We start from the raw sequence: 14,197 nt of genomic DNA on the forward strand, positions 1-14,197 counted from the left end.
AGAATAGTCCAAAAGGAGCGTAGAATCATATTTGAATACATTGGACTGTGTCCAATAATTCCCCCACTTACTCTTTCGCCGCGCGCATACTTGAAGTCACTGAGTAATATTGCCAGATCGCGAAGAATATAACCATAACACAAATGTAAGGTAAAAAAAAAACAATTTGTTGATTTTTCTAAAATTTTATTGTGCACTCGGAAACATTGATTGACATAACAGAGTAGATAAGTAAAGGGTCATTTAATAAGAGTAATTGAATTAATGAACTTTGAACTTAAAATATCAAACAAATTTTATTTGACATAAAATGGATATTTTTATATCATGTTAAATAATATTTTATGTTTTAAAGATAATGTCGGCCAAATGTCCACCACGGCGTTGTTTAATCCGAGGTTCAATTTTCATTATTTCTCTTATTATATGAGCAAAGTAGGGTAAACATTTTTACTACTCTGGCAACACTAACGAAATTTCCATTTTGTTTTTTTGACAATCTGACAGATGGAAAAATAATTCAATTTTTAAGTAATGCAATTGTGACAAGCACATTTAGTTGATAATACACATGAAATGTGATTGCATCCTGTTTCTTTAAGATCCTAGCAGTATTTCTACACTTTTAAAGGACACAACACGGCATGGTTGAATTCGAATCAGGAGTTGCGTACTGGGTGACGTCTACAAAGAAACTAATGGGTCAAAACGTAAACTTACTCATTTATGAGTAGTTGAGTCGCCTTCTGTTTGATGTGCGTATGGGGTTTCTGGACTATTCTTAATTCTATGGTCAGAACACAATTTTCCACATACTTACTTCAAACTGTAAACTGCGGTCCAATTGAAAATGAAATATTTAAAAAATTTAGAAAGTTATGATGTTTCCATATGAGTGGATCCTTTAAGAGAAGTGTCTACGAACGTGTTAAAATAAATTCATAATGTTTCTTCAGAGTAAGTTATGTAGATTAAAAGCGGTAAATAAAAACTCCTACCCTCTATTGACAAAATGAAGTGTTTCATTTGAAACTATTGTTACATTTGAACAATAAACACGTCATAATATTAAAAATCATTATGGTTAATATAAATTGTCGGATTAATTTCATTATTATTATGGATGAGCTATACAGAACCATTTTTGGGAAATAAAAAATCTAATGGTGTCTGTTTAAAAACAGCAGACATAAAAAAGATCCCAGATTTGAGTTTCCGAGGTGGGAGCTATTTTTCTATGTTGTAAAGTGTAATTATTTATTATCGTGTTTTTTTTTCTCAAATCGTTAATACTTATTTGAAAAAATATCACGTATTCGATAATAAAGAAAAAATTAGTGCACTAAGACTTGCAAAATTATGAACATTTTTTTTTTTTAATGTTATCTACTTAATAATGAATTGTATGCAACATAGTACCCAACCACATAAAAATTGGCACTAGGATATATATTTTTTTCTCATGTGTGTGTTTTGAAGTATTATAATTGGGTCACAATTTTATGGTATCAATGATTTTTTTTTCATGGTTTTTGGGTGTTTAAAATATTATGTATAAAATAATTAAATATTTTATTTTATCTAAATAATAAATTAGTAATTTTATGTAGTGTGAAGGTTATTCATCATCATTCATCCACACCTAAAGGTGCATAGGGCACATATTGGTACTCCAAATTCGGCTTACCTCAATGATTTATTACATGGAAGTAAGAGGATCAGTCTTACACTTTAGGTGACAGTCTGGTGACTACGGAATATTGCATTAGATTTTATTTATTTTTAATATAATAGATAGCTGTGATGGACGTATGTATTTATGTAAGTCTATTAACAGAAAGCAAAACTTAAGAAATTATTCTTAATTTGGTTGAATGAATATTTCTGGTTTGTGACTGGCCTAGACGTAATATTGTTTTAACTTTAAATACTTATATTTAGATTTAGTAAATGCTTTAGGCGAATAATTGGTAATGTGCCATTGTAAATGATCTTTCTGCCATCCAAAAAACAATATAATTTCCAAAAACCTAAGACATAATAATTTATTTTAGTAATTGCACAAGATGGTTACCATTATTATTTGAAAAAATATATTATTTACACTATCTAATCACTTTATTTAAATGAATGTATTTTAAAATAAAGTATTAAAACCTTTTTTTGAATTTTATTATACCATCCACAGATCCTTATACCTAAATCTACATATCATCAGTGATACGGAAATACCGCATAATCTGTTTTTTTTTTACGAAATGTTTTACGGAAATAAATTCATTATAGGGACCGATGTAGATCAGTGTTGCTATGAGCCGCTAGTTTTTAATTATTGCTATTTGTACTCTAAATAATGATAGTGTTTCTGATAATCCAGCGGTATTTTTGGTTAATTGAAATCATAAGTCATATAATAACAGAACGTTTTTTAGGATCCCCTGCCAAAAAATCAATTGATAGTTGCATGGTATTGCAGTATCACCGATGGTATAATATATTGTCGCTGCGCGGATATATAGATATCTGTAGTCTGTGATATATATATCTGTAATGTAACATATATAAAACAATTTACCTTTTGATGAAGGATTTTTCTTACATATTTCTTTATTTATGTAACAAAAATAAAAATTATTTGATTTTGAACGTGTTTTAAGCAACAAGTGAGAGGGAGAAGGTAAGAGCTCCTAATTTGGGCGTTATAAAACCACCCCAAACAGTCGGACCAAACGAGTCGGAAAAGAGCCAGGAAGGAGAGTCGACCAAGAGTCGGTCGACAGTCGGGAGAGCGAGTCGAGTCTACGCGATCGTACCGTCGATCGCGGAGACGATACAATGTCGATAGTCGTGGAAGTTGAAGTGAAGTGAGTGTACGGGTAGCCAGTGCTACGTAGGAAACCTTGTGGAATCCGACTACTCCACGAGGGTCATCGGAGGCCGCCTTCCAGCCGCGAAGGTCCCTCCACATCCAGGACGTCCATCGTCCTCCAAAGGAACGCCAGTTTCCTGCACCGCCAGCGCGTGTACCCAGCCCACGGCCGGCCAGTCTTCCAGCTGGCTGTCGCCGTCACCATCGCCACGGGACCGAATCCCGAGAGCCGCCCAAGGCTCTATCCATGGCAGATCTCCGCCCAGGACATCGCCCAGCATGTGTTTGTCCGAACACAGCATCCGGACCACCATCTGTCATCTCTCCATATAAGTGAAACCACCATTGTGTTAAAATTAAGATATTAGTGAAGAGTGACAATTATGAACTGCATTAGTTAAGGACCTAGATCTGTAAGTATTTTTCTTTCTCTCATGTTTGTAACTAGTTCTAAGATTATTATCATGTTCTAGTTTAATAAACATAGGTACATAAAACATTCAAGCTTTTTAAATTATCTTCCAATTTACTCGTTTTCAGATTAGATTTAAGTTTTCTTTATTTTCTTTTGGGCTTTAAATTCATTTAGTTTTAATTAGGATTATATTATCATGATGGGGAATATAAATGGGAACACATGGCGAAGTAACTTTTTATTCCACATACCCGATGAGGCACCAGGAAGACGCGATCTTTCTAATTCATCTCAAGTTTCCGTTCGGCGGATGTTCCCGCTTTCTCTGTTAGTGGAGAGACGGGCAGCTTCCGTCTATTCATACGCGCGAACGCGGAACTTGATTTTGCACAGCCTCTGAGATGATCAAATCTCACCTTAAATTTTATCTCGCCACCACTCTATCTCAATACCGAAACAACCTTATAAAAACGTTATTTTTTTTATATATTATTTTCCCCCCCCCGTGATAAACTTTAGTTTACAAAATTATTTTCGTTTACAAGTAAGAACCGTTAAATCATAGACTATACTCATTAAATTTTGACATAAGCATAACAGCTTTATCTGTGACCTAACTGACAAATGTCAAACTGACAGCCCAACAGAGGGCCACGGGGTTAGCGAATTTACGATAGGCGGCGTAGACTTTGAACTTAAATAAAAATATATTAAATACATTATGAAATTAGTCCAGTTCGATTAAATTATTAAACGTGTTATCTTAAATCTCTCTGAAATGCAATTTAATAGAAGCTCTGTCAGGAGATTGGATACTCTACTAAGAATTTTGGGGAGAAAAAATGTACATATTACTCCTAATACTATCCGATGTTATTCCGATGGTAGGAAGGTTACTATCGGAGAAGTATCCAAGGATATAGACGATCCTGTAAACGATGAGTATGTCCCCAGAAAATACCGTAAGTTCCCGTTATAGATAAACAAATGATTACTTCGTTAGATCAGACCTAAATTTTATTTAGAAATAACATTTGTTGAGAAAAATATGTTTCCAATAAAATTATACTATTTTTTATTAAGGAAATCAGTTTCGGAAAATCCCGAATACAAGGTTAACCTACCCGATAATTTTATTTGAGCAGTGAAGGTTCTTATTGAAAAAACTAAATAGGAGGTTAATTTTAATGCATGATTTAAATTTTTGGTATGTATATGTACCACCAATCTACAAAAAAACAAGTATTGACACTAAAAATAAAGAAAGACTAGCTGCGCTCACTACTAGGCTCCAAAAAAATAGTAATTCTTTTCAAGGAATCTGTATATGCCTCTACAAAAAAATACCTATTAATATTCAAGATTTGTCAACAAGCAAATTTATAAGTTTTGTTAATCACCAGCTATTTCTATATATCTATTTTGAAAAGGCTATTATAAAATGATTCAATATTTGGAAGACAAAACCGCTTGGCAATTGATTTATGGTTTTCAATATTAAATTGCAAATTCGAATGATAAGGGTATAATTGATTGACTATTGTAGGAGATTCTATGATGAATCCTATGTGAAAAATAAATTTAAATTACAAAATCAGAAAAATATGTTATAAACTCTTTATAATTACATCCTATGATGGTTACTTCTGTGAATCTTAAAATTGTTTTAATGTTTAATAACAAACTTGCATGTGGTCTTAAAAAACAAAGTTATTTTTTATGATTCATTTAAACATGACGGTTTTTAGGGTCACAACAAATATACTTATTTTCTTGATTGATGGTAGTGAACGCTCACTGATGATCTACGAAAACACAAATTAAACCTATCCTTGGTACTGTAACGTAGCATAACATATTTAATTTGAAAATTCTGTTTTCTGTAGTGAACTTAAAGAACGAGACGACAGATGAACTGGCTCAGAGCAGATTACGCCACTTACGATGGATGCTGCAGAAGGATGCTCTTGGCCAGGATATGTTTCTTCTCGGGGCTCCAGGACCAACAAGGTACATATTTTATGTTAAATAGTACTTAGTTTATATTTATTATAAAGTAGTGACGCACATATCAATATTATTGTTAATATCAGTTATAAGAATATCCGATTCATTAATGACTAAAATCCATTCAATGGTAATTTTTTGTCACTATTCTTATATTGGTGGGAATTGATAATCGCTAACACTAACATTTAGTAGCCAAGGCTGTAGTCTGTCATTCATATTCTACGATTCCCCTCCAAAGGCGTAAAATATACCAATTCAAGATGAAACAAGAAAAGAAATTTTATCCATTAACATCCTACATTTGTCAATTTCTTACGTACTCTTCATACTTTATGTGCCAAAAAGTGAAGAACAGAGATAGACTTAATTTTCGCGTGAGTATTTCGTAAATAAAATCTGTAAATAACAAATTTGATGGCTACTACGTGCTAACATTATCTAGCTATGTCCAAAATTATATTTTTTCGCACAATACAATTAATGTAATTATTACAATACAAATAAATTAATACAATTATTTATTCCTAAAGGATTTTTGCAGAATACCTATCTTTCAAATAAGTATTACTCTGTAATTCTGCATCTAAAATAGTCCTGTGTAGGTTAATCAATTAATAAAAGCCCACTTAGTACATTTTAAATTTAACAGTCAGGCAACGGATCGACAAAACACTTGTCAAGGCAAAAATAACCAGATTATCGGATAGGTTTAATTTGAAATTGTTTTCTAATTCGAACAGTGTTTAATATCACTAACCAATTCTGATGATTGAAACCAGAGATAGAGAATATCAAAAATTTACTTTGGAATTGTAAGTATTTGCTTATTTATTATATTGTGTTTATTTAAACGTGAGTGTTTGACATATTTTTAGGTTACATAACATTGTGGGTATACTGGCAAAAAGCTTTAACTTTCAAATCCCTGTTTTGCGATATCAAGCGTTATAATTTATTTCAACAGAGAGGGAAAAACATTTTTAAGAAGGGAATATAAAAGGGAATAAGAAATAAAAAATAATAAGAAATAAGAAGGGAATAAGAATGTTACACAGTGTGTAAAGTGGCCACATAAACCAGCCAATGACAGGTCATAAGCCCTGTAAATGCCTAGACTTCTATATTCGCTTCTCAAAAATGTTTTCCCTCTCTGTTGAAATAAATTTAAATATGAATAACTCCTTAGGGAGAAAATCCAGCCAGTCTGCAAGCATTTGGACATACTCAAACATTGTTCAAGCTTTTAAGTTTTGTTCCAAATTTACTCTTTTATATCTTATTTAAATATAGCAAGATGTTAAGTGCTCATTTAAGAACATGTTTATAATTTTTCAGTTTCTTAATTATATATTAAGTTATAATAAAATAAATAAAACAACTTTGTTTTTAACCACAAATTTTTTATTATAATTTTTTTCCACCGACCGGTTTTAAAGCAAACAAGCTTCTTCGTCAAGGTTTACGTAACTAATAAATTTATTCCTTTTTTATTTTTATCATGCTATAATGAAACCGGTCGGTGGAAAAAAAAAGAATAAAAAATTAGTGGTTAAAAACAAAGTTTTTTTATTTATTTTATTATAATGAATAACCACTAAGTTAGTGCTTCAAATATAAACTTTATAAATATTAAGTTATTTAAGCTTTTAGCCTGAATAAAATACTAGGTATACGACTTAACCTTAAATTTATTTAAAAAACTACAGATATATGAAATTTAATATGACTTAATGTATTTTGCCAGTTTGTATAGCGTTAAAAACTTTACAAAACTGCATCTGTAACCGACCCGTTACAGGGGGGGGTGGCGGCTTTGTCTCCCTGGTTCCACTCAATCGGCCCACCTGGCGTAAACGGGAGGCCTAAGAGCCCGGCGCACCGAGAAAGCACTGACCGCCAAATTAACCTCAGTAGCCCTGAAAAGGGCTTTCCAACGGGTCCTGTTGGTGAAAAGAGGCGAGCTCAGTCAGGGCAGTCACGGCGGAAGCCAGCAGCGAAGCACGAAGTCCAGCGGGAGGCGAAGAGTAATACACAATACAACTGCCTTGAGCGAACTAACTGTTTATTTAAAAATAGACCCATTATAAAGCGCCCGCGGCGCACTGCCCGACCGCTGCCGTGTACGCGAGCCGTCGCCGGGGAGTGGGGGTACGGGCGACCATTCGCCTTGGCCTCCCCCACCTTACTCTACCCGACGGCCGGCCATGTTAATAGCGTCGTCCGCCCGCGTGCGGGTTTAGTTGACAGTATGCCGCGCGGCGCGCAACATACAATAATGAATACACATACTTATAAATAAAAAAATCAACATTCAACATAAAATTATCCAAATAAAATCCTATTCTACATTTTCCTCGGTATAGCCAAGGCCGAACCCGAAAGTTGAACAAATCACCTTTATTATGGATTCAGCCCTTGGCTTTCACATATACCAAGGACCTATACTATTAAATATTATTTATAAACAATTAATACAATATTCTGTGGCTTCCATCGCTTCCAGCGCGTCCGGAACAGCATCATTAAGTCAAATCCGCATATTTTCGAGTTAACGATTTTAGTCAAACTTAATTTTATTTTGTATCTACATTAAATTAATAGATTATTATTTTATTTCACGTTATTAAAAGACATACGTTTTGACCGAGAACACCAAAAGACTTGAGGCCCAATCTGACATAACAACGTTTATTCCATTATAATATGCAAGCATTGTGCCACGCCAATTTAAAAATATAGTAAAAGTGATCGTTGTTGATTGAAAATACATGTTAAATTAAGTTTAATTTTCACAATTTCCTACATATTTATCATACGAAACTTTTCAAAGAAGATGGTAGTAACAATAAGTAATTTTAGAATGGCATGTTTATTTAAAGAATCAGTGAAGCAAATGGTTTATATTGATGTTTTTTATTGGGAGAAAAAGAAAATACTTTTTTGAAAAGTTTACTTATAAAAAACATATACTACTCGGAGGTTTAAATTTATTTAATAAATAATGAAATTAAAATCACATTACAATATGCATAATTTTGAACAGCTGATCTTGTACAGTATTCTGACAAGTTCTAGTAGAAATGGTTTTATACTGTTAATGGTTTCCAGAACATAACAAATGTCAGGAACCATAGGTCTTTGGTACATTATGGCAAATCAAAATCGTTGAATTCTACTTCCAGTTTACCGTACATGCATATAAAAAGTCAATGGTTATCTCTGTAAGGTTTAACAATGTTGTTTTGAGTTGAATTATCTGAACTTCTTGACACTTTATAGCAATGTGGAGAGATATACTTAAAAAATATTACTTCCTATTCTGCCTGTAGCCGTGCACTCTCTAAGGTAGGCCTCCTCTATTCTACTCCACATCAAATGGTCCAGCATTCCTTTTTTGGTTCTACTTACTTATTTAATGTGTCCAGCTGGATCATATTTTTCTCTCCCCTTTGTTGTGAGGATTCAATAGGGAAGGTAATAAAACTGTTTCTAGATCTCACATCTCCATTTCACCTTTACTCGAAACATTAATATCATTCATCATCAATATAACCTTGTTTTCAAATCTATTAAGAATGTTTGAATAATTTGGGACCTCGGTGTTTGTTTTAATAACTCGATTACATCGAACATGTCAGGCATATTACAGGTGATGCATTTAAAATGTTTGGTTTTGTCATTAGAGTCACTAAACTATTTAAAGATATAAATATCTTGAAAATTTTATATTACGCATTTGTTAGAAGTCGGCTTGAACATACAACTTTAATATGGTCCCCATACTGTGAAAGTCACAAATATAAAATAGAAAACGTCCAAAATAAACTATTAAAATGTCTATTAAACAGAAATAATTACCAATTCAATAATTACAATGAAGCGAGAATACATTTTAAGATAGACTCCTTTGATAATAGACGACAGATTGCTGGCTTAATGTTTTTATTCAAGCTTTTAAATGGCATTACTGACTGCCCTAATTTATTAGTTTTATTTATTTCCATGTACCCTTTAACCTTACCCGTCACACCAAATTATTTTACTGTGCGATGTAAACACTAATACAGCAAGAAATTCATGCATACATAGAATTTGCAACTTGTATAATAACATTATTGGAGCCAATGCGAATGATATATTCAACTTGAATAAGAATAAAATCAAAAGGGAAATCAGCAACAACATGCAGGCATTGTCATCGTGGGTAAGTAATGATGGGCAAATACAATATTATTTTTTTTTATTTTAAATTTACCAAGGTAAATATCTACAAACCTTTAATTTTTTGTTTTCCAAATTCTATTCTTGTATGATATAACTTTATTTATGACATATTACGTAGTTAAATCTAGTTTTTTATTCATGTTTAATTTTTTAATGTGGTTTTTTATTTATGCATAATTTTTTAATGTAGTTTTTTATTTATGTATAATTTCTTAGTGTAGTTTTTAATTTATGTTTAATTTTTTAATGCAGATATGTGTTTATGATTAGCGACGATAGCGGGGTGGTCCGCGGTCATTCGGGTAAGCAAGTGACCGTAGATCGCCTTGCTGTCGCTTCTTGCTAAGCTACCTGCGGGTGCGATATCCTACTGTTACCACACCATAATGTTACAACTTGCATCTATCTTGGTACAGGTTTACCTACATAGATAGATGCAACAAAAAAATAAAAATATTGGAAATATATCAACAACATTGTAATCATAGGAATTAAATATAAATGTTTTTTGATGTAAGTACGCATTGTATTAGTATTATTTTTAATATGTAAATGTATTTTTTTTTCTTAATTCCCAATAAAGATATTATTTTATTTTATTTTTATTTTATTTTATTTTATTTTTGCACCACAACAGGCCAGGAGGCCCAATTACAGTGGTGAATTACATCACAGAACACCCAGGCTTGAGAAAACTCACATTTAATTTTTGTGTTCTCATCGGGAATCGAACCCGGAACCTTCCGTCTGTGAGTCAAGCGTCTTGACCACTACACCACGGAGGCCGCCTAATTATTATATTGTTAATTATAAGTTTGAAATAGTTTTTAGTCATTATATTATGACTGTATTGTCGGGGGCTTAGGGTCATAAGGGCGAAACTACAAAAAATGCTGTTTTGTGTTTTTTTTATTTTTTTTTTATTTATTTACAATTTTAAAAAACCCGTTAGGGTTACATTAGAAATTTAATATTGTCTAGTCATTTTATGTCTCGTCTAGTCTAGTTAGTTCAGTCATCATGTGCTTTTTCAGAATGATTTTAAATTTGTCTCCATTAAAAGTTTTCAAGTAGTGAGGTAGGTCGTTGTAGTGTTTAAGTCCATTATGTAGTATTTTTGACTGTCCTGTGTTTGTCTTTGCTTTTTCAATATGATAGTGTTTTTGTTGTCTGGTGTTATATTTATGTATGTCAGCATTTTTGACTAATATTATGTCGTCGTCTTGTATGTTTCCCAGTGTTATTTTGTGCACAATTTTTAAGGTCTCAATTTTAGTCAAGTAGTTTATGTCAAACTGGTGTGTTTTTTTGTACAGTTCAGTCGTAGAGGTCAGGTAGGGTAGGTTGTATGTTAGTTTAAGAATTTTATTTTGTTGTCTTTGTATTCTTGTTATGTCTGTCTTGTTACCAGTTCCCCAGAAGGCGATCATGTAACTCAATTTACTTTTGACATAGGCTTCGTACATCATAATTTTTTCCTTTCTAGATATAAAATCTTTAATTTTGTAGAAGAGGCTATGTAGTGATGCCATTACTTTAGTGAGTCCGTCTATGTGTTTTGTCCATTTTAATTGTCTGTCCATTGTGAGTCCTAGGTAAGTCACATGTTCTAGGTCTTTAAGAGTTTCGTTGTTTATTTTTATGTTCATGTTATGGTTCTTCTTTTGTGTTTCGAAATGTATTATATTGCATTTCTTGGCATTTAGTGTTAAGAAGTTTTTGTTTGTCCATTCTAATAGTTTTTGCACATCATTGTTGATGGTTTTAGTGGTTTCAATGTCATTTTTGTTTTCATATAAAATTCCTAAGTCGTCCGCATAGATTGTTTTTTTTCCCATTATGTCACTGTGTATTATGTCGTTAATGTATATTATATAAAACAATGGTCCTAATATTGATCCCTGAGGTACTCCAAATTGCATTGTTGTTATTTCACTTTTGTGTTCTTCAATTTTCGTAAACTGTTTTCTTCCTTGTAGATAGTTTTTAAATATTTTGAGAGCTTGTCCCTTAACTCCTGTATGTTGTAGTTTATCTAGAAGGGTATCTATGTGGACTGTATCAAATGCCTTCTTGAAGTCAAGTATGAGTGCAGTCACTGTATTTCCTTTATCAATTTTGGTTTGTATAAAGTTGCAAACTGATGTCATTGCTGTGGAGGTACCCTTTCTTTTTTGAAATCCATGTTGGTCTTTTGCAATAAAATTAAGGTTTTCAAGGTGTTGGTATAATCGATTGTGTAGCACTTTTTCAAATATTTTACTTAGAATGGTTAAGTTTGCAATGGGTCTGTAGTTAGAAGCTAAGTTTTTTTCTCCTCCTTTGTAAATTGGTGTTATTCTTGCTAATTTCATTACTTCTGGAAAGCTTCCGTTTGCTATATGTTTATTTATTAATTTCACTATTGTCGTGGTTATTTCTTCCTTTATTTTTTTGACTGTAACAACTTTTATTTCGTCATGGCCAGGTGATGTGTTGTCTTTGAGCCCGTTTATTATTTTGCTGATTTCTTTGTTGCTCGTATATCTTAAGTAAATTTCTGCGTCATATTCTATTTTTCTAAAATTTGTTTTGGTTGTATTTTGATTTACTATAGCTTTTGCTAGTTCTTTTCCGATGTTTGTGTAATAGTTGTTTATTATATCGGCTATTTCTTTTGCATTCTGAGTCTCTTCACCATTTTCTTTTTTTAATTTAGATATGTTAGTTTTTTTGGTATCATTTTCTTGGGTAATGTTTTCAATTTCTTTCCATATTTTGTAACTGTTCCCATTAGTTTCATTTATGCGACTAGCAAAGTGTTTTTTTTTTGTTCTTTTTATGTTGTTTCTAACTTCTGCTTGCAGAATTTTAAATTGCTGGGTAAATGATGGAAAGTATTGCATTTTTTTATACAGTTGGTCTCTTGTTTTAATTTTGTCATATATTTCTTTTGTCATCCAGCCTTCTTTAGTTGAAGTTGTATAGTTTTTAATGGTGGTTTTTGTGTTTTGTCTCGTTTCTTCTTGAATTATTTCTTGTAGTTCCTTAAAACTTTCAATGTTGAGATGATTTGTTATTTTTGTTATGTTTTCTTTAAGTTTTGCATAGTCAATTTTTTTAGAGGCATACTTTTGTAGGCTTTTTTTGGGATTGTTTGGTGGTATTTTCAATTGTATGTCTATTTGTCTGTGGTCACTTAGTGGGGTGTCGGTAAGGTAAACTTCTATATTCTCTTTTGGTTTTATATTTGTTATTACATGATCTATTATTGAATTTTGTCCTCGTTGTTTTTTTCTGGTGTATTCTTTGTCAGTTTTTCGGTTGATAATTTTTAGGTTTTTGCTTTTAAGCATATTTATGTAGTCTTTAACGTCGTTATGTGTGTCTAGTAAATTAATGTTAAGGTCTCCGATAATGATGCTTTTTTCAGTTCCGTGATTATTTAGTATTCGGTCGAGGTATTCGATGTAGTCTTTTATTTTATTTTTTCCAGGTTGCCTGTAAATTGCATATATTGTGAGTTTTGGGTCTATTACCTGTAATTTAATGATATTGTTATTTTCCTTATAGGCTTCGATATTTTCTAATTTAAAATCGTGTTGATTATCTATATGTATGGATACTCCTCCTCCTTTTCCATTTCTGCATGAGTGCGCTGCTTCGTAGTTTTTTATTTTGTATGTGTTTGTTTCATGTTCTTGCAGCCAAGTTTCAGTGAGTATGATTATGTTTGGCTTAATTTTCATGTTTGCTATTTGCATGTTAAGCTCATCTATCTTCGATTTGATTCCTCGGATATTAAAGTATAGAATTTTAATGTTATTATTTTTTTCATGTCTTATCTTCCCTAAATTTAATCTAAAAAATCTGTTTTCCGTTTTACTGCCTCTATTTTTCTTTTATAAGTGGGGCAGTCTATGCTCCATGATGAATGGTTATCATTGAGCTGGAGCTTTAGTCGGTCGTTTACTTTTCTGCAATTTATGCATTTATGGTTGTTTGCTTCAGTGGTGCATTCACCATAACTGTGATTGCCTGCGCACCTAGAGCAGGACTTGTTGTTTTTGCAATGCTGGGCTTTGTGATTATATCCATTACATTTGTAACAACGTAGTATAGAGAAATGTGTGTATACTGAGCACCTATCCCATCCAATGTTGATTTTTTCGTTCTGAAGCATCTTTTCATACGTCTTTCCGTCTACTTCCAGAAAAACGACAAAATATGTTAAATAAATTAAGTACTAATCTGATATCCAAACAAAATATCCTGTTAGTGACAAAAAGATTAAACTCATCCGATAAGTAGTTACCTAGATAAATTTGTGTGAAACTACAAATGAAGCGTTTTGTTTAAAGTCAGAAGAATAAAACACCTTTTACATCATTTTGTTAATTTACTAATGTAAGCGCAAGTTAGGGTCATATAGACGAAAGCGTAGTTTCATATTTTTGTCTCTAAAACATTTTATGCTCTATTAACTGTATTTTTTATTTTCTTTATTTGTTACCCTTAAAAGACAGTATTATTTTTTGAAAACTGTTTAATCATTTATCTCAAAACTGTGTTTTTGTAGTTTCGCCCTTATGACCCTTAACCCCTGTTAAGTAACACTGTCCGGTTGAGTTTAGATAAAAATTAAGTGGTCGATATTCACGAATATATTATATTTTTGAACACCCAGGCGCCAATTTTAA

At 32.1% G+C, this 14,197-nt stretch overlaps 1 protein-coding gene across 1 annotated transcript in view; it reads left to right on the plus strand.

Annotated features, from left to right (window-relative positions):
* Nucleotides 1-3,906: 3,906 nt before the first annotated feature.
* Nucleotides 3,907-14,197, plus strand: part of c12.2 (von Willebrand factor A domain-containing protein c12.2) — a 75,034-nt gene continuing 64,743 nt past the window's right edge. Inside the window, exons 1-2 of the mRNA XM_088234457.1 lie at nucleotides 3,907-4,246; nucleotides 5,171-5,294. Coding sequence (XP_088090583.1) covers nucleotides 4,063-4,246; nucleotides 5,171-5,294 — 308 coding nt within the window. The 5' untranslated portion in view covers nucleotides 3,907-4,062. The remainder of the gene's footprint in view (nucleotides 4,247-5,170; nucleotides 5,295-14,197) is intronic.

This window comes from Micrasema longulum, unplaced genomic scaffold (assembly GCF_059751315.1).
Source record: "Micrasema longulum isolate JH-2025_06_02 unplaced genomic scaffold, ASM5975131v1 h1tg001243l, whole genome shotgun sequence".
Classification (NCBI taxonomy): Eukaryota; Metazoa; Arthropoda; class Insecta; order Trichoptera; family Brachycentridae; genus Micrasema; species Micrasema longulum.